General features: G+C 40.3%; 1 protein-coding gene across 1 annotated transcript in view; it reads left to right on the top strand.

Moving 5' to 3' along the window:
- The first annotated feature begins 225 nt into the window (after positions 1–225).
- Positions 226–24,580, top strand: part of LOC135493258 (IgGFc-binding protein-like) — a 47,860-nt gene continuing 23,505 nt past the window's right edge. Inside the window, exons 1-46 of the mRNA XM_064780401.1 lie at positions 226–235; positions 636–866; positions 1,206–1,232; positions 1,464–1,694; positions 1,975–1,989; positions 2,656–2,889; positions 3,208–3,228; positions 3,554–3,784; positions 4,005–4,025; positions 4,386–4,616; positions 4,834–4,854; positions 5,334–5,582; positions 5,833–5,847; positions 6,197–6,421; positions 6,711–6,731; positions 7,098–7,334; positions 7,759–7,779; positions 8,353–8,595; positions 9,031–9,054; positions 9,598–9,834; positions 10,076–10,096; positions 10,766–10,993; positions 11,280–11,300; positions 11,539–11,772; positions 12,117–12,359; positions 12,847–12,873; positions 13,168–13,389; positions 13,600–13,614; positions 15,320–15,538; positions 15,985–16,011; positions 16,284–16,532; positions 16,832–16,852; positions 17,117–17,347; positions 18,291–18,314; positions 18,465–18,695; positions 18,867–18,887; positions 19,355–19,408; positions 19,684–19,737; positions 19,993–20,046; positions 20,376–20,617; positions 20,895–21,241; positions 21,517–21,797; positions 22,041–22,240; positions 23,240–23,417; positions 24,149–24,196; positions 24,469–24,519. Of these exons, the coding sequence (XP_064636471.1) occupies positions 229–235; positions 636–866; positions 1,206–1,232; positions 1,464–1,694; positions 1,975–1,989; positions 2,656–2,889; positions 3,208–3,228; positions 3,554–3,784; positions 4,005–4,025; positions 4,386–4,616; positions 4,834–4,854; positions 5,334–5,582; positions 5,833–5,847; positions 6,197–6,421; positions 6,711–6,731; positions 7,098–7,334; positions 7,759–7,779; positions 8,353–8,595; positions 9,031–9,054; positions 9,598–9,834; positions 10,076–10,096; positions 10,766–10,993; positions 11,280–11,300; positions 11,539–11,772; positions 12,117–12,359; positions 12,847–12,873; positions 13,168–13,389; positions 13,600–13,614; positions 15,320–15,538; positions 15,985–16,011; positions 16,284–16,532; positions 16,832–16,852; positions 17,117–17,347; positions 18,291–18,314; positions 18,465–18,695; positions 18,867–18,887; positions 19,355–19,408; positions 19,684–19,737; positions 19,993–20,046; positions 20,376–20,617; positions 20,895–21,241; positions 21,517–21,797; positions 22,041–22,240; positions 23,240–23,417; positions 24,149–24,196; positions 24,469–24,519 (6,085 nt within the window). The 5' untranslated portion in view covers positions 226–228. The remainder of the gene's footprint in view (positions 236–635; positions 867–1,205; positions 1,233–1,463; positions 1,695–1,974; positions 1,990–2,655; positions 2,890–3,207; positions 3,229–3,553; positions 3,785–4,004; positions 4,026–4,385; positions 4,617–4,833; positions 4,855–5,333; positions 5,583–5,832; positions 5,848–6,196; positions 6,422–6,710; positions 6,732–7,097; positions 7,335–7,758; positions 7,780–8,352; positions 8,596–9,030; positions 9,055–9,597; positions 9,835–10,075; positions 10,097–10,765; positions 10,994–11,279; positions 11,301–11,538; positions 11,773–12,116; positions 12,360–12,846; positions 12,874–13,167; positions 13,390–13,599; positions 13,615–15,319; positions 15,539–15,984; positions 16,012–16,283; positions 16,533–16,831; positions 16,853–17,116; positions 17,348–18,290; positions 18,315–18,464; positions 18,696–18,866; positions 18,888–19,354; positions 19,409–19,683; positions 19,738–19,992; positions 20,047–20,375; positions 20,618–20,894; positions 21,242–21,516; positions 21,798–22,040; positions 22,241–23,239; positions 23,418–24,148; positions 24,197–24,468; positions 24,520–24,580) is intronic.

Below are 24,580 nucleotides of genomic sequence, written 5' to 3'. Positions count from 1 at the left end.
ATTCGTCCAGAGATCAATTATGTATGTATGTGAAGGGGAAATTTAAGGCCGTTATTGAGCTCCGTTACGACGGAACCGGCGTGACGAAGTATTTGCGAGTTCCGTAATGTCTACTGGACATTACCTAATATAGGTTCTCCCATGACATTAGACGATATCCTCTTTATCGGGTACCAGAACATCAGAGCAGACTGACGTATCATGTTTTGTTTTTCAGCTGTTCAGTTCATGCCTGGTAAGTTGCCAGCTGTCAATGACCGAGTTGCCACTTTTCATTTACTCACTTTTTAAGATAATCCAAACTGTGGCGCTCTATGTATCATTTAAGGCAGGGCCGTCTTTGAAAACATAGTGGCATACATGGTGGATGGTGGATGTGCTCCAGGTTCTTCTGGCATGAAATCGCCTGATGAACCAGTATTGTCTCAAAAGTCTTGAATTAAGCAGCCATCAGTGAACAAGAATAAGCTGACCCGAGATTCATACAAAACGAGTTGCGAAGTATCTAAGTATATACCAAAGGGCTGAATGAGACCGAATGAAATACCAGGGTGGGATTGTAATATTTGAATTAAGTTACCTCAAGTTTATTTGACTATGATCTCTAATATCAAAAACGATTATTTTCTGTTTAGGAAAAACCTGCAGCTACGACAAGGTCAATGCTAAATGTGCAGGGACGAACCTGAAAACATATAATTCCATCAGTGCAGAGGTTTGTATGGAGGAGTGCAGCTTCTGGGAGAATTGTGTCGGCGTCTTCTTTAGTGAGTCGACTATGTCTTGTAGCATACAGTCTTCACTCTGTACCGATGCGAAGCTCATTAACAAAGGAACGGCTGGATATCAACAATACACAAAGAAACGTGAGTTTATTTAATCGTATCAGAGTTCGGTTCCACCAATGACCCGATGTAAACATCCGGCCGTAACAAGTGCAAAATTCATAAATCAACAGTCTGCATGAGATCGTTCTGAGGCACCTTGCGGATACAGTGATTAATTGTTTCAGTGCCTCCAGTTTACTACATCCTGAATTAACAGGGCCCAGTCTAACAAGCGATAAGGGTTCTCTAGTGCCACTTCGATGGAATCATAGAATGATTGGGATGCCTTTACTTTATTATTTCCTTTCGTTAAGTAAAAGAGCACAAACCTCCATTGCATAAATAAAACCGATTTCAACTGGTCGTGTTTTTTTTTAGCCGAAACATGTGTCAGGAACAAGCCCCGTGAGTATAACGTCTCGATAGTCATTGCTTACTTAGTGATCCAGAAGGTCCATGTTCCTCTTGATCCTAATTTGTTTCAGTAATATGAGAATGTGTCACAGCAGCAAGCAGATAAAAATCGGCAAATATTCAACAATAGGAACGTGGGGAACATATCTCGCGGTCTGGTTGCATGAACATGTCACACAGAGATTTCGACGGACTTCAGGATTTTAGTCTTTTACCTTTCAGCTGCTGCTTCTTGTCAATACAGCGAACCAGTCTTTGGTAGATTCGCGGGCAAAACAATCGGATCTTATGTGTTTACATCCTTCTACTCCTGTAGGAGAATGTGTTCCATGTTTACATCATGCAAGGCATTTGAATTCACAAGGGCAGCTTGTAAGTTGTTCGACACCCCTGTTCCCGATACGCAGATAACGTACAAGGGAGATATGAGATACAGAATCTACACAAAGAAAGGTAAGGTTGAAAAAACCGTTGAAAAACAAATACAAATGTAATAAATAACCTTCGTTCGGTTGTCCCTCGGCAGCATTTCAATACAAGGATGCAGACCATGATCCAACATGCTGATCATATTTCGGAGACACTGTCATATGTTTATCGAAGCCTGTTTCAAGTAGAGCTTGTTCTACCTGATTGAGCCAAACATGATGTGCCTCTGTGTTTATTTGTATCAAAGATGGCGTCATATTGTTTATCTAACTAACCTAACCTTACCTCTTCCTCTATTCCACAGGCAATTGTCCGTCGTGTAAGTAAAAGCTAAATTATGACTGTCACAATGTAATAAAGCATTTTGAATACAGTGATGACCATTGAACACTTGAGAGTTTGTATGTTTGTTGGTAAGCATTTAAAGGACGAAAAAGCTCCTTTTGATCGAGTCATACTTATGTGTCATTTTGGAATTGCAGTTTAAGAAAACATAAAAACTACAATTATAATTGACAGTGATGCGCTACGATTTCACCTTAAAGCTAACATGCATGCATAAAACCCTAACGGCCAAGTTAGAAAACACAAACGCCCGACAACCAAACGACCAACTGCACTTAAAACATGATAGACACCTAGCGACAGGTCTCACTTGACTGCACAAACAACAAGTTCATTGACGAGACGGGTCACAGAGTGACTCTCGTGAAAAAAAAAAAAAAATTCCTCGAGTGGGTTCGAACACGGCACCCTCGCCACTTGATCCTTACGGTCTTGTCCACTATGCCATAAAGCCGTTGTTGGAAATAAACATATTTTTCAGTTTTTCATTTCAGGAACTAGTCTATCATATCTGAGGACGTTTGAAACATGGCTGACCAGTCGTTCAAAACATGGCGGACTGGCGTTAGTTTTTTCTTACTTGGCCATTACGGTTTTTATACATGTATATCAGCTTTAACCAGAAACTCGTTATTTCCAGTGACGGAGATAAAGACGAAATTCGATGTTGGTTACATCAGCGGAACTCATATCAACTCATGGAGTTCGATGACCATTGGTGCATGTGAGGTAGAGTGTGCACAGAACCCCATATGCAGAAGTTTTGGCTTCAGAACAAAAACTTGCTTCATTTATAATTACCAGAAGGAATCTAGCACACTTCTCGGCAAGACTGGCCAGAATGCTGCCGTCTACAAGTACTTCTACAGACTCAGTAAGTAGGCCGACAATTTTCAGAAAAATATAATGTTTGTAGTTCATTCAGCATTGCAAGAGCTCATGAGTTCTTCATTTCGACAAATCGTGGCTGTCATAAGGGAATTTTCCACTCTTTAAGTAATCAACATTAAGTACGTTAACTGAAAAACTAAGGTGTGAATTATCTACATCTCTCATCTAATCGCATGTCAAGCCAAAGGAGATGTCACAACGAAAGATATAAATGTTGTTAAGGAGTTTATATAAGGAAACCTTGGGAAAAAGGGTAAGATTGAACAGAAATAAACATGGATTGGTTCCATTTTCTTTCCAGATGACGGCACCGTATCGAAATGTAAGTAACTTTCTGAGTTTCGAAGTAGGAGTTTACTGAAGGAGACTGTTTTGTTTCAATCGGGATATGGACGACGCGTGTTGTATTGGATTCGCCGGTCCGGATATTTTTCTTTGTGGCTTACTTATCAGAATGTGCGTTTGACAGAATTGAAAGAATTGAAAATAAAACGTACTCTCGTTATTGAATTGGTGACCGTTGGATGGAATCAGCCAAAACACCTCAAGCTTTGACCACACACCCCCTGTCTATTTTAACAGAGACCTATACCAGTCCGGTGTTGATTCCTCAATCATTTACCATGCTACCGTTCTTCTCCTTCCAGATCAAACCGACGTAGAATTCACCGAGGAAGATGGATTCTGTGCCGACTCCTGGCTTGCATCTTACGGGAACATGTATGTGGAAACATGTAAGGCCCTGTGTGCAGATCGCCTTGACTGCAATGGTTTTGTCAGGAACAGCGCTAATCGCAACTGCTACTTGATGTCGAAAACGTGTACAGGGACAACAATCACACACAAGAAAACCACGTGGACCTACTACACCAGAAAACGTAAGCCAATCTTTGTTATTTCTTGATGATATTTCTATCACAAACCCTAACTTGATAATGCGGGAATTGTACAACGACTGGTCGTTTCAATTGACGTTGATAATTCCCAACCATTTTGTATCCTATTCTCACTTTGTACAACAAATGTCATCATATCAATTTTGTTTATGCAGTACATCTCAAAAATGTATTATTGTTTTGCATCTTTATTGAATTGCAGAACGGTTAACCATAAAGAAACGTAAGTAACTCTCATTATCATTTGGTTGGTGAACTTCACAAGGCTATGAAGATGATCATCATCAAATGTTGCAACCGACCCAGGAGAGCTTTACATACATTACTATTTTCTCGGAGCAATTTAACGAGAATTTCGTTCTTTTTCATTTAATATTTTCCTATATTAAACGCAGAATATAGCTTTAAACATCTATCTCTTACCTTTCCTTGTGAAGTAAGGTAAGATATGAGAATCTTCGTTAAAATCTTAACGGACAATCTTTATTGGGACATTGGCATTCACTTCAGAACACGTTGTTGTCTTGTGCACCATTTTAGAGCAGAGAGCCTCAGATCTTTCAGGTTTTGTATTTCCTTCTAGGTTGGGTGTGCGACTACGACAAAAAGGAAGGCCAGTGTGTAATAGGTGTCTACAAGACCTTCTACGGTATCGACCTTGATGTGTGCAAGATGGCCTGTGACAGCTTTGACGATTGCCTAGGTTTTTATTACTATGACAGAGATTGCAAGTTAAATAATCAAGCCTGTATAACAACTGCGATAAAGCAAAGAAGCGATTACAAGATGAACCAGTATACCAAAAAAAGTTTCGGTGAGTATTGCTTGCGAAATTTGGTGATGTCAAATTAACGGCTTGGCTTGTTGGACTGAGTTATGTTTGAAACCTGCGCCACATGCCTATAATGGCTCTGAGTGAAATACATGTACATCTAACTTACTCCTGTATTATAGTTAGAATGCACTGTTGCACTCACTGTCGCCCTCTGCCTTGATGTCGTTGATGACCCATTTCTCTCTTTTCCTTCCAGAATCATGTAGAAAGGTTCCCGGTCAGTATGAACGTTCTAAGCAGATAATCTTATTTCAATAGCATACAGAAATGTTTCAGTGGTAAAACAAGGAGCCAATTATGGCATGTTTCAATTAGTCCAATTTACAATTATTTTTATTTGGGTAAAGAGGTACAGTGTTAAAAGCATTTAACCGCTTGAGGGGCGCCTGTACCAAAGTCCTATCTTACGTGCAAAAGACAAATGTGAAACATACACAGGACCGGCTAAATAGCGTCGACACTGTCAGTAACTCTTGGAAACAGTGTGAACTTATTTAGACATCTATTTGTTCTACATACGCTGCAATGGCGTAAATGATAATAAACCATTGATATTTGTATCTTGGAATTTATTTGTTTGGAGCTGTTCATCCCCTCATCTCCAACAAAGAAGCCTTGTTCTGATCATGACTACCACTGTTTTCGATGATTTACAGTGATATTACTTGGCAATAGACTTGTTATTTCCACCTTCAGATATTGACGAGTGCAAATATGACATACAGCTCGGATACTGCCCTGGTCGGATCATCAAACAGCGATACAGCGGAGGAATCATGCCAAACATGGACATCAATGCATGTAGGAAGGCATGTTCTAATGACGGGGCATGCACAGGATTCAATTACTATGAACTCAACCATTGCGTGCTTCTGTTTGGTAACTGTGAACAAGGAGAGCTGACCTACGTGGACAATCCTAAGAGATTCTTCTTCAAAAAGAAAGGTAAGATAGAGATATTTAAAGCTTTTGACTGCGACTAATTTGGTGAAATCTTAAAATGCATAAAATCTGTCTCCAATATAAACCAATGTGACACAAATTTCACTATCAGGAAGTTCTTACTCTTCACGAAGACTGGAGGTTATGACCAACTAGTGTCCAATATTTTGGCAAGAATTTTATTTTGAATACCATCGCAGTCGGTATGCCGTGTCTTAATTGTGTTATTCACCATTTCTGTTTTAATTTACAGGCAATTGTTTGAAGGGTAAGCCTCTCGCCGAATTTAACCGAAAATAGTCAACTTGCAAAGACTCCTGACCAGAATCTACTCCCGCAGGGAATCGACAAGAACCATCGATGGGTAATACCTCATCGAGTGATGAATGCAGCCTCATAATAAAAGTTACCCTGAAGAGGATCATTGTTCTATGAAGTCTACCTAACTGCTCACACCCGAACATCTTCCTTTCTTATAGATTTTGTTAACGTATGAAACATAAGCTAGGTTTGTAGTGCACTTTACAGTGTAATGTAACGCAGCTTCTGCTGTGGTTGTTGAAAATGATGTTGATGAAACGGATTATATATTTAAAGTGCCGATGTATATTTTGCAGATGAAGGTATGAAAGCAATTGAAGTCATAGGCAATTGTGTAGGGTTCGACCTCACCTCATATTCAAGTATCGCATACGAGGCCTGTGAGACAGAATGTACAAAGAGAAAAGATTGCCTTTCTTTCCAACACAACTCGCTGAAGTGTTGGATCAAGTACCACATCTGTGTAGATAGCGCGCTTAAATACAGGGATAGACAACTGTACAAGCAGTTTAGGAGACAAAGTAAGCATGTTTCTCATTAGAATCTAGGGCCACATCTCAAATTAGTCATTTTATCAAGGCTGGCAGCCAGAACACTTATGGTTCATTGGAATGATACATTTGGTGAAATGATATATGCTGTGTCTATCAAGTGAACACCGATAACTGAACTGACATTCACTATTCAACCGTCCTCGACTTTATCATGTTTATGCACACCTTCATGGCCAATGGTTAAAACAAAGCTGATCTCTTTACTGGACGGCATTACTTCGGCTTTCTTTATCTCGCATCTAATCTTGTTTTTCAGATAATGGGTTTGTGCCAAAATGTAAGTACTATAGGACGGACCTGACGAGTGTTGATCAATCGAACCCTTCAAGTGCATTGGTCTTGATTCCACCTTTATTATCAGTGGGAAAGGGTCAGGGCTAGATACATTTGCTCTTATCCGATCCGGTACCTGGGCCGCCCATTCCTAGCTCGTTGAACTGCTCAGGAAAACTTTATTGAGTGCACCAATTCCTCTCACATATGACTTTCCCATACAACAGGTAGATAAGCTCCGAATCCTTTTTAGCAATCCACCAATTGAACGACACTCGGAAATCTGACTAACACTAAATGTGAGACCAACTAAAACTTAGTTAAATGCAAAAATATATCTCTTTGCTGATTCATGTGTCTTTCGTTACAGTCGTTGAAGATACCTTTATAAAGCAGAAGGGCCAGTGTCCTCACAACTACCGACTTAAAGTATATACTAAATTGACCCTGGAGGCCTGCAAGGTTCAATGTCAGAAAGAATTAGACTGTCGAACATTCAAGTATACCGGCTCAACTCTCCAATGTGATCTCCAGTATAGAGCATGCGCAGAAAAGGACGTGAAGTACCCGGACAAATACTGGACCTTTTTTCAATACTTAAGATCACGTAAGCTATTGATATGATAAAAAGGACGGCTGCCTGTAGACATGGTTGAAAATATTTGTGGGAATGCAAAACTTCTGTATAATTCATTATCATGAAATGAAGGAACTCATTTCCTGTCAAGATAAAAGCGGACCGATTGTTGTTTTCCAACATATGCTGCTCATTTTCGTGGTAATGTCAATTATAACATAGTACTATAGATTTCGTAAGGCTCAGATGAGAAGTACTTTTTATTGTGATATTGTCGTAGCTATCGTAATTTTCATGGCTCTGAGTTTTCCTCACGTGCATGTACACATTTATACAGTAATATCAAATTGCCTCCGATGATAAGAAAGTGCTAAAGAGCAGCACTCAGTGTCAACAAAAAAAGGAATATTATTCAATTCCAAATAACATAATTTGTGTTTTCGTTCATTTGCAGCCTCCCTAAAGCTTCCCTTATGTAAGTACAAGTTGTGTAAACATGACCAAAACCAGTTGCCTGTTTTGTTTTGGTCATCCCCATGCCGAAATGAGGTGTGTTTTTTTTTGTTTTATTATTTAATCAAACGTATGTCATTACATGGAACTTTTGCTAGGAACATGCCGGCAAATTACACCACCATGCTCCTTTACAATTAATTGACCTATAATATTAATACATCACATACATTTTTTTTTTTTTTTTTTGCCAGAATGAGCCGAAATGAGCCTGTTGGTTCTAGGTATTAGTATCCTGAGGTACTTTTCACTGAGTTACATGGTACAATGTCAGTCTCAAATGCTGGTGGATCGTGATTTCCATACAATCCTGCCTGTAGGAATAATAGGAAAACCATCAACTAAGCAGAACAATTCATCAGTCGAAGCTGCTATACCATTCAACCCCACCATCATCACAACCCAACCGCCCTAACAGACTGATGGAATCTATGATATTTTGGCCTACCCATTTCTATTCCCTTAACTAACATGAATTCACTTCATGAACTGCACTAATCAGCTGAGGGGAAACCACCCTTCTTGTTATTTCTAGCTCGTGTTTGCACCTACAAGTACTTCAACGCAAATGGTTACAACGGCGGATATAATGTGAGAGCTATCACCGATATTGGATTGGAGGCATGTAAAACTGAATGCAGCAATGATCCAGACTGCGCTGCCTTCCAACACAATGACCGAAAATGCTATATTCAGAATACTATCACGGTTGAATCGAAGTTGAAGACCTCCAAGTGGGGAGAGGCGGAACAGAACTATTACGTAAAGACAGATACTCGTAAGTATACTTTAAAAATACTCCAATTCATTTTCCTTTAGCTTATGGTGGGAGTGTTGGAAAACTTCCAAAAATCTTTTTTTCTTCAAAAATGAAATCGTTGCATCTGATCAATCAAACAGTATCTGATCAATCAAACAGTTAGGTGAGCAATGCTAATCATTCTAAAAACAATTTGCTTCCCTCATTCTCATTTGACCCTTAATGTAACCTAAGGAAAGCACACGTAAAAAGACCTTCACAATCAATACACCACACATTAAATTACATAGACACGAACTATTCCAACAGAAGTTGATCGGCCATTGTTCAGCATTTGATAAATTCTAGGTGTGTAGCCCCAAACTGTCTCACAGGAGATGCGAAAGGAGGTAACAGCCTTGTGGCCAGATGCAGAGCATACATTAATGTGCTGGTTTTCTTTTTTTATTTCAGAGCCATGTGCAATACGGCAACAGTGTGAGTACATGTTACATGATGTAATTGGTCGTCTTCTTCCTAAGTCGCTCTGACTTTGAGATGTTATTCTTAAAGAACTGTAAATCTTCTAAGGTGTGATCAGCAAAAAGGGGTGTATATCTGTTGTACAATTTTTATCAATTGAATTTCATAGACCAAAGGTCGGGTATCCTATCATTGTATTTAACTGTTGACAGGTAATGTAGTAATGATACTCGCAGCTATAATCAGGTGTTTCATCTACAAACGAACGCATGTAAGTTACACAAAAAAATGTCTTGGCAGTGCACGCAAAACCCCTACAGTAAAATGGTTGGGAAAAGCTATCAGTATTTCCTTCAGCTTGCTTGTTCATGGTTGCTTTGCCGCTTTTGACCAAGTAAGTATGTTTAAATTCTTTTGACTCTGAGATTACCATAATATTGGTGACCCTTAGCAATGCGGTCATCAGAATGATCGTAATAAATATCCATATGAGCAAACATCTATTTGAATAAGTACCTTGATACCTGCTTAGACTTTAACTTCTATCTTGCTCTTCAGCCGCACTCTGCGATTTCAAACACACTGAACTGGCCTACTGCAGCAAGCACCTCCTACCGAATGCCTACATCTTGGTTTCTTCTGTCTGGACCTGCATGGTCGAATGTTCGCAAGCAAGAAACTGCAAAGGGTTCGTCTACAATAGAAATAAGTGCTACCTGCAAGACTACGTCTGTAGCGAAGCAGAATTGACGAAGACACCCACAGATTTCTTCTACCATCAGTTTACCAAGAAAGGTATGCGAACTTTCTATGCCACAGTTCTTGAAAATCCTTCACCAATCAGCGTATTCGGCATCACTAATACTTTGCAATAAAGAGGGGAAAGGAAGAAGTCAAGGGATTTGTTAGCAATCGTTCCAACACGAAAGCTTGACTCTTATGATCAAGTTGCTTATTTTTTAATTTGTATATCGACACCCCCTTACATCAGCAGGTGTAATTCTTTAACACCGCAATTCATTTTATTCTTTTTCAGAGGGTGGATCCTGTCCTCAAAGTAAGTTGATCAACCGTTTCAATCTACCCCATCGACACAGCTTCGTGATTATTGATTGAACACCAGGAATCCTTGTTTATAGATGTGGTTAATGAGATAAACGAGTTTAGATACATATTGACTCATCTATCGTTAACATATACGAATTGATTTACTTATTTCCAAACAAGAGTACATCGGAACTTCTCTAAATGTTTAACCCTTGAAGCCTCAAGATTATTATTAAATTATTATTATTATTAAAAACATTTTTATAGCGCTTAACGTTGTTAAAACTTCTAAGCGCTTTACAATTTATGATAAAACAATAAAACATTAATACATGATGAAATAAGTGCAGTTTTAAAACGACCCAGGGTACTCTGGCCAGGAACACTATTTGGCACCTCATTCCAAGATGGTTTAGGTCCGAAAGTCCCGACCTCTAAGAAAGGATGACAAAAATGTTAATCACTGTAATCATTCCGTAATTCTTTCCCGCAAATTTGTTTTTTAAAGATGGCCATATACCAAACAGGCAAATGTAATGGAACGCGGCGGGATCTTCTTAGACGAGTTGTCTGGTTTTATAGCTGTGATACCGTTGTTTGCTATGAGCAGTCCTTTGCATATGTCCATGGTCAAGGTTTTTGTTCCAAAATCACCATATATGATTTTCTTCCTTTACAGATGCACTCGGCCTTTTCAAGCCTTACCCAAAGTTTGGCAACTGTCCCCCTGCCCTCAAAACAATTGCTACCGCGTCCATTGAAACTTGCAAAGCAGAATGCCTGTCAAGGACGCGCTGTCTTGGCTTTTTGCTGCATGCAGGCAATTGTTACATGAGGACGCGTAGATGCTTAGAGAAGGAATTCACACAAAAAAATGATGCGCGCTACCAATGGTTCACCAAGGAAGGTAGGTTTAAATTTTTTTTTACAAAAACACAATACGATGTGGTCATCTTGTGCCTTTCAACACCAAAGTAGTGACTAAAAAATTAGCCGCACATTTATTTGCAGCATGCATGAATTTGATGACAAATGGCGGTGAATAAAACTGCACGAAAACACAACTGCCTGAACGAAGGAACCTTCTGAAAGTATTACGCTCTGTAAGGATTGTGCACCGTGGAAAGCTAGAACATTAATTCAAAAAAGTACAAAAACGCTGAGATTCAAGTACGATATTTTCTCTTCTTCAGGCCCAGGAACACTCTCCAATGGTAAGTTATTCTCAGTCCCGTAAACCAAGTGCCTCACTGCGAGATCTCGTGATATTTGTGTGGTCAGTCTCTCCGGTACTATCCCATTTCGAAATGCTTCCTTATATCATACGCGCTGAATCGCGTGTTTAAAATTATATAAAACGTCAAATTAAATCGCAGAGTTCCAATACAGACGTTGCCCACTCGCTGTTCGTGTTTTTTTAAAGTAGATAGTTTAACAAGACTTTTCTTTCAGACGAAGTTTCAACCTTTAAGGAAATCCCTGGAAATTGTGTTGCTAAGAATTTTAGAGTTGATAGTGATGTCTGCCTAGAAACCTGCAAGTCACTTTGTAAAGACTACATTGACTGTGTAGCATTCGAGTACAACGCCAGAGACAGGAATTGTTACCTCAGGAATGTCCTTTGTGCTGAAGGGAATCTGAGATACACGAATCAACCTTGGTTGTACATGCAGTACATTAAAACGCGTAAGTCTTTAGCTCTTATTGATGATTTAAGCTCAGTAGAGTCAATTTTGTTAATCTCTTAATGGCCTGCAACTGCATCATCATCATCATTGTTGAAGGAGTATCTTAGAAATCTAAAATTGCGCATTCCCGCAGTCCTCCATTCGGCTATTGATGCGATATAAATTATATGGTAAATTGCCGAGGCGACACTTACCCTGCTGAAAGGGTATCACAGACAGCATTTGTATACCAGTATAGTAGTTTTATTCAATCACAAGCTACGTATGTACCCCAATTGCAAAGGGTAAGCCTTAATTTGAGCTCTTCTTATCACTGAAATATTCGCCTTTTTATGTTTTAAGCTACGCTTGACCCAAGAACAGGAAGACAATGCGAATATACCCATGCAAACCGGTATTGCTCACGAAGTGCCTCTTACCTGGCAAGGGTCGGCGAAGATGCGTGTAAGGTGCTGTGTGACAACAGTAGGAAGTGCTTGGCCTACACCATCTACCAAAGAGGCTGCTATATCCACGGAGAGCAGTGTACTGCTACCCAATTCTCATACGCGGGTGACAGTCGGTTCAACATGTATACCAAGAAGGGTAGGTTGAGTTATATGCATATTGTTTTATGACAGCATGGCAAGGGCATGCAAAACAAAAAAAGGCGAAAATAAAATTCATGTGCTATTTCGTTAAGCGATCATACTGGGGTGATTGTTCATCTTCCTGATTAATAATAATACTTAACACCACTTAATACCACAATAATTAGAATAAGGATAGAGAACTATCCCGTTTCTGAAAACCTCATTAACTTCAACTTTCTGCGCCAACTAAATAAACGGTAACTCAATATCTTCACACAATAGGCAATGTCTGAAATCGTCGCCTTGAGCTGTACAAAGCTAAAGGTCGGCCTTAGCTGTTCTGGCAGTACGATATCTTTATCTGAGAAGGCTGCAAGGAATCGTGGGAACATGTAGTGGAGTAAGACTAAAGAGAGAAACAAGATACCTGTTCATGTTTCTGGACACAATCCGTCATTTTTTCTACTTCAAGGAATGATATATCTTTCTATGTATTTCAGATGGCCAAAATTGCCCCATCAAAGCCGGTAAGAAAATGCCATACTGGTTCTTGAACGTATTTGTGTATAATGCCCCATTCACATCTTCAGAATATCTAGAACCGAACATTGTTTTAGAATGACACCATTCCAAAAAGCTTCATGAAGGCATTGCTGAGATGAATTAAATCATCTGTGCGCCAAACATAGCAACACAGAAGGTATGGACAATGTGGGCTTTTTTATAGTTTGTGTTCCCCTCCCTCATAGTTGAGTCCAATGCAGCTATATAGTTTCAATTTTTTTAGTCAGTTATCTGATACAGCTTCGCCTCCTTTCCAGTGAAAGTGTGTGATTTTGACCACGCCACAGCCGAGTGCCCAGGCCATGTCTACCAAACCATCACCGTGACCCTCCTGGCATGTATAGTCGAGTGTTCGCGCTTCTCTATCTGCAAGGGCTTCCAATTCAGGGGGACGACATGTTATCTCCAAGATGCTGTTTGTGACCCAAAGGAGCTAGTCCCGAAAACGGATCTCACATATCACCAGTTTAGAAAGAAGGGTAGGTCATTGATGTTTGTGTGAATATCGTTGTTTGGTACAACTGATAACTTCAATTTTACTTAGATTCCGACGAATTCATAGCATATGCCATATTCAAATCTGATTGTACATTTTGTATTTATACAGGTTTGAAACCTTAGGCATTTTCATCTTAGAGTTAATTCATGTCTGTTCAAAATCCCCTAATTGCTGTTAGGTTTACTTTCAGGTAACTGCCCCGAAGGTTAGTAGTCTCAAGATCATATAAATTACTAGATTTTTCAACAACCATTCAGAGTTAGCCTCTATTAGTTCTTCATACCTTATGGTCCTGTCACACCTTGCCGATATAGCCAGCGTATACCGACGTCTGAAAAAATTGGCGAATACGCTGGCGTACGTCAAATAAGTTTGGGGTAAGTTTTGTATAAGTTAAGAGCACGCTGAAGCGCGCTGGTATACGTCGTAGTACGGCGAGGTCGTCGAAAAACTTATGCTAGCGTATGGCTCATACGTCCCGCATACGCGCGCCATAAGTTATGCGATCGTTGACACACGTTCACACACGTTACTTGTATTAGTTACTCATAAGTCGAAATACGTCGAGATAATGGGTGATATGAATAAAGGCTAGCAAATGCTTTTACTTCAATTTTGTACACAAAGGCCAAGTGTAAATGTACATGGAGTTTTAGATAAAAGCATTTACTAGTCTTTATAAATATTAGCCAATGTCTAGCGTACCCAAAACTTATTTCTAACCTATGAGTAACGTGCTTTGAACCTATGTGAAACTTATCTCCAACGCATATTGACGTATGTAGACGTATTTGACGTGTTCCGGACGACCAAAGAACTTACTGGACGTGTTTCTAACTTACATCTACATATAATGGCGTATTGGCAGCGTTTAGGGGAATCGGTATATAAAAATGGGGTTCACAGGAGGAACCCGTCATACTCCATGGTGAGCAGATGTCCATTTCATCCGAGAGATGGGGGATACTGCGATGTCTTGTGCGGTATTGATTTGAATTGTCGAGCAGCAGCCTTTTTATAGGCTACGACACGTGATCGTCGGCGAGTGCACTGCCGCGCGCTATGCATAAGTTAGACTATCATTGGGCATAAGTTGTGAACGCCGGCAACACGCTAAGCATTCGTTGGTATAAGTTATCTATAAGTCATCGAAACGCTTATATAAGTTACTCATACGTTATGTATACGTCCAACTCGTTATGAATACGTTATGTATACGTCCAACTCGTTATGAATACGCTATGTATACGTCCAACTCGTTATGAATACGTTATGTATACGTCCAACTCGTTATGAATACACTATGTATACGTCCAACTCGTTATGAATACGCTATGTATACGTCCAACTCGTTATGAATACGCTATGTATACGCCCAACTCGTTATGAATACGCTATGTATACGTCCAACTCGTTATGAATACGCTATGTTTACGCCCAAAATTTAAGAAAACATCGCTAGTTCAGCGTATGCCAGCGTTTTAGAGAAATGTTGATACGTCCGCATACGCTGGCTAAATCGTCAAGGTGTGACAGGCCTATTACAAAGAGTCAAAAAGAGTGGCATCTTGGTGTAATTGAGCGAGCTAATCATCTTCAGTTGTTCCACATGCCCCGATTCGTAGCTGTACACTTTCTTCGTGTAGGCCAAATAAGTCTCTTGCATTGTCTTACACAATGAGTTTAGGCTCGTCTCCAATATGGATTATGAAGTATACGTAGAATGCTCACTTCAAATCAGTATTCACGAATATCAATTAGGTACTACGTGCAGCTGAATGTGTCATTACCACATCCATTTGCTTCATAGTATGGCAAATTGTGTTGCCTGAACTCTCATTTAAACATTTATCACCTCATTCATTCTAAGGGTCAAACAACTAATGGGCGTAATCCATATCGTTTTTCAGCGAAGATCTGCACGTTTTCTTTACAATACGGTTATTTCGCCAGCTATGTACATCAGCAACTCAACACGATAGATTACACTGCTTGCAAAACACAGGCATCTCTCATACCAAGTGTTCTGAGCTTCCGCTACACCACCAATATCTGTTACATGCAGCATATCAAAGACGTGAAACTCTCAGGAATAGGAAATAAATTATACAGAGAGTATTACAAAGATGGTAAGTTACTTGTAATTTACAAAGCCTCATGTTCCAGAAGTGGCCCACTAGCCATCAATTCATCCTGTTCTTCAGTTGGTAACCAAGAACGATTAGGTCTTTCCCAACAGGCTAGAAGAAACCGGCAAAGGGTGCAACTAGTTGCTCTTCCTTGTGGTAGAGGAGTGGGTAACACCGAGAACACTCGCATTTAAAAAGATCTAATTATCATTAGATAATTAGAATCAGACCATACAACTTGGTCATCTGACATCAAAGATAGATGTTCCTAATCAAATCTATTAAGATGTTAAGTGTACACATAAATATACGTGAACAAATAATCTTTGTGTTATCTGAACGATCACTGCTCGTTTCAACAAACATGACAAATCAGGGAAAAGTCATACGATAGCAAGTCTTTCTCAACCACTTTTTTGTACTATTTCTATACTTGTTGTTTTCAGACAAGACATGCAATGTTCCAGAACCTAGTAAGTAACTACGAAGCGCATTGGGTGGTGTTTTGCTTAGGAAGCCCCAGTAGCTTTTTTGACAATCCAGCAAAGCGTAACAATTACAAATGCTTGCTAAAATTGAGATTACCCTCAATAAGATGCAGTGAATGGGAATAGTTAATCGCATGAGCATGATGACGGTAATCGCGAGATTTGAGAATATGCTGATGATAGTTCTACATTTCGTTACTCTATCATTGTAAACCTCGCCCTTGCACTTATTTCGGCCTAACTCTTGTTTTGTTTAGCTAAGACCTGTGAATATACCATGCAACCGGGCAAATGCAACACGGCAGGAAATGGTTACAGGACCTATGTTAAAGTTGAGCTGGACGTGTGTAAGATTCAATGCGATTCAGAACTTGACTGTGGTGGCTTCTGGTACAATGCAAAAGACCGGAACTGTTATCTGTACGCTGTAAATGCCGTGTGTGAGGATCCAACGAAACTTCTATACCAAGATAAGCCGTGGACCTATAACCAATATGTTAAGTCGGGTACGTTTCTTAAATTCCCATTACCACGATGAAATCTTTATTAATTTGTATTGATTCAATCGCATTAATGTTGAATATAGAATTAGCAAAGTTAATGTCAAGATAATGTGATGATGAATTAGAAATATACAGGAGACATAAGTGAGATGAAATTAGATATACAGCCAGAGCGCAATGAGTGAGATGAAATTAGATATACAGCCAGAGCGCAATGAGTGACAGACCATGCGCAATTGCGACACCATTTTACAATTAGCTAATTGATTTTTATTTCACTGGTGATTGTATTGTATTTGCAGAATCCTGCCCACGACCACGAGGTAAGCTGATGCTGCTATGCCTGCGCATAACTACAAAACTCTTCTTGATAAATTTGTAGTTTTCATGACTAACTTCTAAAGGTTACTGTTACAATAGCCCCTGCAGGGTAGCATACTGGAAGTATAAAGTGTATTCTGAGAGCCTTACCATGACCCTTGTTAGCATAATCAGTGTCCACTGAGAAGTAGTGGTTTTATGTTCTACAGTCATCCTGCGGTATAGATGTCTTTAACAGTCATAAAATAGTCCGCCTTTTCTTTCAGTTGAGATGTGTGAATTCGCCCACTTCAACGGACATTGTGGCGCTAATGTGATCAAACATTTCCTGTCAACACCAGAAGCCTGTCAGGTTGAGTGCTCGCATGTTGGAGACTGCCTTAGCATTCACTACAGTTCCAAGCGCTGCTATCTTCAAAAAGTATTCTGTGAGGAGAGCAAGTCGACAGCCGCATATAGGGGAAAGGCAGCGTACAGCCAGTACAACAGATTATCAAGTGAGTGAAGTGCAGTTTGGAGGTTTTGGCAAAGAGGGGTCACATTGAGTTACTAAAGTATTTCCTTACGGAAGAGATATTACAGGCACTATAATTTGCCTTGCGTTTGCACTTTCTTCAAATGAAATGCAAGAGTTGATCCTGCCTTTTTGAAATACCGAGGAACCCCGGTAACACGACCACTCATGGGACCGAGGTTGAATGGTCACGTTACGGGGGTGAGCAGAAAAAAACAAGTAAAAAAAAATATTTGCACTTAGAAATTTTTTCATCCTTCCTTCAGAGCAAAACGGAATATTTTTGTGGGCTGATGATGTTTCTTCATTTTGAGCCGGAAAAAAAGAAGTGAAAAACATATTTGGACTCAGAAATGATGTCATCTTTCTTCAAAGATGAGGTTTTTTTAAAGTTCAAAATTCTGACAAATTTTCAAAGCCAAGATGTTTTGGGGCTGATGATGTTTTTTCATTTTGAGCAGAAAAAAGTGAAGCGAAAAAAAAATATTTGGACTTAGAAATTTTTTCATGTTTCAGTGTTGAATTTTTCATAAGTTCGAAATTCTGAAAAATTTCGTGTTACCGGGGGCCTCGTAATGGTAATTAGAGAGGGACCAGCGATTCTTGGTCGTCATAAGGGGGTGGTCGCGTTACCGGGGAGGTCGCAGACCAGGGTTCCACTGTAGCTTCTATTGGAGTTATTCCTGAATATGAGCAATTTTTGTTACTCCTATTCAGGAGACTTTTCAGCCAATAAGTCATTCCTGAAAATGAGTATTGTGACTAAGCCAGATGAATAAGAGTCAAACGTATACAGCAATGTACTTTGTTTTGAACAGAAATCGTTATGTTAGTATAAATAAACATATCTCGTGAAGTGAAATCAGTTCTAAAATGATATTAATCAGTAAGAAAATATATATATTTGTGGTACTCTTCTGTTACAGCTCACTGCACTGGAAAGGTTCCAAGTAAGTATATGTGTTTTTACCTTGCTGTACAAGTCATGCACCTGATTTTCGTGATATAGATTATCAAAAGTGGATACGTAACTAATGCTCTCATACCTGCTGGCTGGCCATCAGTTTGCTAGTTCTGACATGTCATTTCTCTTGTTTCAGAGGGCGATTGTGAATATGATTTAAGGTTTGCATATTGCTCTCAATACGCGCTCGTCACGGTTGGAGCTGTCCATTTGGATACGTGTATGGTCGAGTGTAACACCAGGAAGGATTGTTGGGGATTCCAGTACTACTCTGGCCAGTGCTACCTTAAAAAGGGATACTGTACTGAGGCAGAGATTAAAAATACATACAGGGGTAATAGACTACGCCGGCAATACTACAAGAAAGGTTAGTCTAACTTGTTATCAGACATTCCGGCTAACAACTTAATAACTTGTAACATGATAAATTATACAATGTATTTTATGACATGGAAAGTAACTGTACATCTAAAGTTTGTCAAATCCGATTAGGTCATGATAATACCGTTGTTTAGCAACTGTCCCATCTACCTTTCAGATGAGTGTATGCCAAGACCAGGTAAGACCCAGATGTGGGATTACCCTTTGACCATGATATCCTCAAGGTCATATCATGTCCAGCAACAGCTTCTGTCTTAAGCTGATATCAACCAAACAAGAGGTTGAGGGTATTGTCAGCTTTGTGGTCTCTCATGATACATGACTGTCTATGTAACCTGGCTCTACCCTGAAATCTTAAGACATCAAGCCAAATCAACATAGCTTGTTTGAACTCGTGTCCTTTGAATCTCCAATCCTTGGAATTGGTGGCTGTTGATAAAATCGAGAACCCGATTACCTACTAGTAATTAAAAGAAACGTTTCCGCAATGATGACAGATGTTCTGACCGTACTGCGAGGTCTTGTGTGGTACTTCTCCCTTGGGTCTTTTATCACTACGTCATGTTGCGCAATATAAAGTAACTATCATAAAACTGAGGAATAACAAGACATTTTACAGTACAGTGCAACAACATTTTATTCTAGACTGCCCGAATCCAGCGGAACGATGGAATCGTGAAACAAAGAGATGTGAATACCGTGAGTAGATTTCTATATTTCATTATCATAATCATCATCGTCTTCACTATCTTATTTGAAACTGATAGCCCAGATGAAACTGAAACGGACAGCGTTTTTTTATTCATCTTGGGTCCTTTCTTTCCCTCATTATGTACACAGTATGTAATCAGAATGAAAAAGCTATTAAAGGACATTTGTTTGCACTATGCATGTGATTTACTGAGTTTGATTCATGGTGAGTGTAAGGGGTGTCATGTTTTCATGGTACTCTTGATCCAATCGAATTTTTTCAGGATGTCTTCCACGTTCAATGATATGGAACAATTTGGAAAAGAAGTGTGTTCCAAGTAAGTATGATTCTAACAGTCATAGGGCTGTCTTTGGACATGTATGTCTCATATTGTGATGATTTTGTCCACGTCTGTCCAAAATCAGTATGGAGGAATTATTGACTTGGAACAGGTGTCTCAAATTGTGTTGAGTTTTTTGAGTCAATTCAAATATAGTATTGATTAATAACTATGAACAATATTTCCGATAGAAAAGCAATATGCTATTTGTTTAGTGCTGATATGTGCTACCTTATCTAACTCATTTTCTAGGATGTCAAGGTGAAAGTGTGTGGGACAACAGACTCCAGAAATGCGCTTCAACACGTACGTATAACTCAAAGCCTTAGCAATGGCCACTAAAAAGTGCCTGCATTCTCTTTTTGTTGGCATGGTATATATAACTTCAAAACTAAGCCGTTTGGATTCTGGAATGTAGCAAGTATAATTACACTCAAAGCCTCATGAAACAGTCCTTTATTTCGTTGACTAAAACCACTAAAACACAGTTTAGTTAATCGTGAAAAGAACTTTATTTGATGCTGCCCCTTTTCATTGCCTTAAGCTGTTGCATTGATGATATATCAATGGACGCAATCCTTTATGTTTATCAAACGTACTCCAGAACGGCACATTACCACTTGTTTGCATTGCAGGTGTTTGCCGCTGTACCTCATACGGACAATCCGGACACTACAATACCTATGATGGCCAACTAATCAATTTCCGTGGAATTTGTTCTTACACTCTCTCTAAACTGAAGTCAGATTTTACCGATGACAAATGCTACTTCAATGCTGTAGTGAAGCATGTGCTCGTGAATAATGTTAGAGTCAGGACGGTCCAAGTGACTATCGGAGAGTACACCCTTCATCTCAGGCCAAATAGGCGTGTGTGGGTAAGTTCTTTAATGTTATGAAAACATGATTACGAAGACTTTTTACTTTCGTCTTCTGTATACTCGTCTGTGACTCCATGTTCCGTGCGTAGTCTGAAGGAAGCGAATGCATCATTTAGCGTTCCTGCACGACGTTTATGTATGTATTCACTGTTACTGTACTATGCTCCAAGAAATCGAAATCGAAACGTCCAAGTATCAATTTATGTCCTAATACAGTCTCTATATAGCAATATCGGACCATGCCGATTCTCATGCGCTTTTGTTTGACATACAGGTCAACAGAATCGACTATGCGGTGCCCTTCTACCTGAAAACCCAGGCAGGTCAAGAGGTCAATGTTGAGGTCAAAGGTGAACTAGTGGAAGTCGCTGTCCCAGCGTGTGACATCTTGGTGACCTATGAAAGCAGGGCCTTTGGAATTGATAACTATGCGGCTTACATAGTGGTCGGTGGTGACAGGTTCGGCGGGAAACTCGAGGGTCTTTGTGGTGACTGTAACGGTGAGGAGGATGACTACAGGAGCAGTGACGGTGGTCAGGTTGCTGGAGACAAGAGGGATTATATCATTGGAAACAGCTGGATTGATGATGATGAAGACGACGAAGCTGCCTTGCCTGCAAAGTATGCTATTTGAATGTGAACTTCATCCTTCATTTGTGTTGAGTGGATTTCCGAGTGAAGAGAAGCCTGTCTCAAGTCAGAGTTTCTGTCATCATCGTCAATCCTCACTGCATCCTATTTATTCTTCTGATCTAATTATGCTCGCCTACAGAATGTCTGTATACGTTTTTCGCAACAGAGCACGACCGATTTAGTTGGTTAAAAACAATTCACCCATCAAGTGTACCACCATATGTATAACTCAGTAACTTTAATATCTAGCTTTTTCGTTCTAGCTGTAACGGACCTGAACCAAAGCCTTGTAGCCAGACACATGAGAGGAACATGAAGCAAAACAGCTACTGCAACTACCTTCTGGACGTGAACGGTCCCTTTGGAAACTGCATCAAGAGTGGCCTGGTCAACAACAAGAACTATTTTGCGAGTTGTGAGATTGATGTCTGTGATACAAATCACGAAAGGTTTTCCAAGTGCAGGGTTATTACGGCCTTTGCTCAGGAATGCACGGAGCAGGGATATCTTGCTCAGACATTATGGAGGACCAGCGCGTTCTGTCGTAAGTATAAGAGGCGTCAGTTTTATAAACTTAGTTGCGACTACCTACAAAGCATAGTTAAATTCATATTTTATCTTTGATTAACCCGTCCTCAAGTGAGAGTTACACCCTTCGTAATTTCCCTGCGCTTGTTGTGGAATGTGTGTATCGAAAGCTTATTTTCTCTTTTACTCTTAATGGCACTATGCTTTGCGGTGTTTACCTGATGCGATTTACAGCTTCAGTTTCTTTGTCACCATGCAGCTTCGACTTGCCCATCTCAGAGTGTATACAAACAAAACCTCCACCCCTGCCAACTACATTGTCAGGACAGGCCGACTAAAAACTGCAATATGGACCGAGTGGAAGGCTGTGAATGTAACGTGGTAACTTACAGACAGTTTCAATTAGGGTGTTCTCATAAAACCTATTGCGGGTGCTTCAAGGATGGAAGGACGTACAAGGTAAGATTTACATTGTACCTTCAGACAGAGTAACTTATTCTTCGGATCCAGGGACACCGTTCATTATGCGAATTACTGTCTCAATAAGTTTGTCTTTGATGCACAACTAAACAGCAGTGGGTAAAGCCTGCAGCACACTAGCCGCACACTTCGGCGTTCACAGGTGTTTTTTGCCGCAAGAGTCCTAAACGCCTGAAAAATCCCTCGTCTGCTACGAACGGCGTCGGCGAACGCGACTTGACGCCACTTGCCGCAACTAAACGCCAAATATCTAACATGTTTGATTTTTGACGCGGTTCGCCGCGCTTGAACGCAAGAAAAAGCCCGGTGTGCTACGGATGGCCGCCTGACTTGGCGTCGGCGGCGAGGTTGTGGCCAATCAGCTTGCGTCTTGATGTCACATGATTTCAAAATGGCAGCCTAAAGTGGCGGAAAAGACGCTACTGGACGCCAATTCTGGGCTGGGGGCTCTGACCAGGATCCACTGGCCGCCAAATTTGGCGTCGTGAGGCGTCAGCTGAACGCTTCTTGTCGCCAAAGTTGGCGGCTATCCGTAGCAAACCTGGCTTTTTCTTGCGTTCAAGCACGGCGACACGCGTCAAAAATCAAACATGTTAGATATTTGGCGTTTAGTTGTGGCAAGTGGCATCAAGTCGCGTTCGCCGACGCCGTTCGTAGCAGACTAGGGATTTTTCAGGCGTTCAGGGCTCTTGCGGCAAAAAAACGCCTGTGAACGCCGAAGTTGGCGGCTAGTGTGCTGCAGGCTTAAGGTACGTTCAACTCTTGTTCAAAAGACGAAGCAGATTTTCCACAGTGTTACTTGGTCTTATTAGGTTCTAGTTTGAGTGTAGTCAAATAGCAACTTAAGAAGCATGCCGGGAGAGAAAACTAACACCACTTGAGATTTTATATACCTCTCGTTGTATTTCATCACTTCGTGAAACATTTTGTGTGGGATTTGATTTTGGCTATTTTACAATATTGTCAACATCTCTGCAGCATGGTACCTGGCAGGTGCTAGAAGGCTGTGCAAAGAGGATCTACTGCAATGCCGGAAAAATAACGGAGGGAACATCTCCAGCCTGCCATGCGCAAGCTAAATGCATGAAAGAGAATGGAGTACACAAATGTGTATGCAATTTCGGCTACAGGGGAACCGGTGCAAGCTGTAACTTGAGTAAGTATACTCTGTCTCTTATATTTCAGCTTATGAATTAAATCTTTAATATACTGGGAGTTTGATTGACTTGGTCTCAACAATAATATTATCAGTGCAGTGCCCTAGTAAGCGCGCAGCGCCTTTAGGTTGGGGGAAACCCCCCAAACCCCCTGGTTGGGACCCTGCTATAGTTCCTTCTGCCAATTTTTTGGTTTTGATAGACAGTTTTCTCCGTCTATCTCTTTAGCATTAACTCAACTCCATCATCATTAATAGCCGGCAAAGAAATGGAAAATGTCCCCCCCCCCCGAAAGGTGTCCGGACTAGATAGTCTGGCACTCTGGCAGATTCTAATGTAAAGTGCAAGCTCTATTGAACTCACACAACTGTCGACATGGAGAGCCCCCACCCCCCCCCCCCCCCCCCACCCCCGTCCTTCTGACATGTTTTAGCTAGTGCATTGGGGGGAAGGCCCCTCAACCCCCCTATTGGCCTCTCAATAAGTCCTTCTGAGCTGCTTATATACCCTGGGGCGCTTGAGTGGATGGAACCTCCAAACCTTCATGATGGTGCAGTCCTAAGTGAATAGGTCAGTTGTGATTTGAAGAAGTTCATATTTGTAAAGCGTGGGTTTCAGTTCCTGTTTTAGTAGCTATTTTACCCTTCACAGCTCAACAGTTATATCTAATGGATGAAATACTCTTTCTGTACAGTCAGTTATCCACAACTACACGTGCATTTCTCTTCAGTTTGTACAAATCGGCAGCAAGGCTGGGATGGTAAAATCTGTGTCAACCGTAAGTCAAGTGTTTCATATCGACTTCTCGGAATTGCAAGGGATAACATACCTCGCTGACATTTAGAATATGATCCTCTGACAAACCCTGACGAAATGTCAATTATGATAAGCGTGAACGGGAAAAAGATAAATTGAGCTTTGCACATTAACCCTTTACTACGTTTTAGTAAGATATTGACTAAAATACGTTTTGAGGAATGATTGTCCAGGTTAGCTGGAGTAAGATTTCATTTACCTGATACCTTTAGTCATGCAGTTCTTTCTTTACAGGATGCAGTGGCGGCTTGTTGTGGGACACTGGCAAGGAAATTTGCACCGATCGTAAGTGTCCTGTTTTTTTGAAAACATTCTTCTTTGAAAAAATAAATATTCCATTCAAGTC

Source organism: Lineus longissimus, chromosome 9 (genome assembly GCF_910592395.1).
Source record: "Lineus longissimus chromosome 9, tnLinLong1.2, whole genome shotgun sequence".
Taxonomy (NCBI): Eukaryota; Metazoa; Nemertea; class Pilidiophora; order Heteronemertea; family Lineidae; genus Lineus; species Lineus longissimus.
The sequence above is the reverse complement of the archived record's forward strand: the minus strand, read 5'-3'. Positions and strand labels throughout refer to the sequence as shown.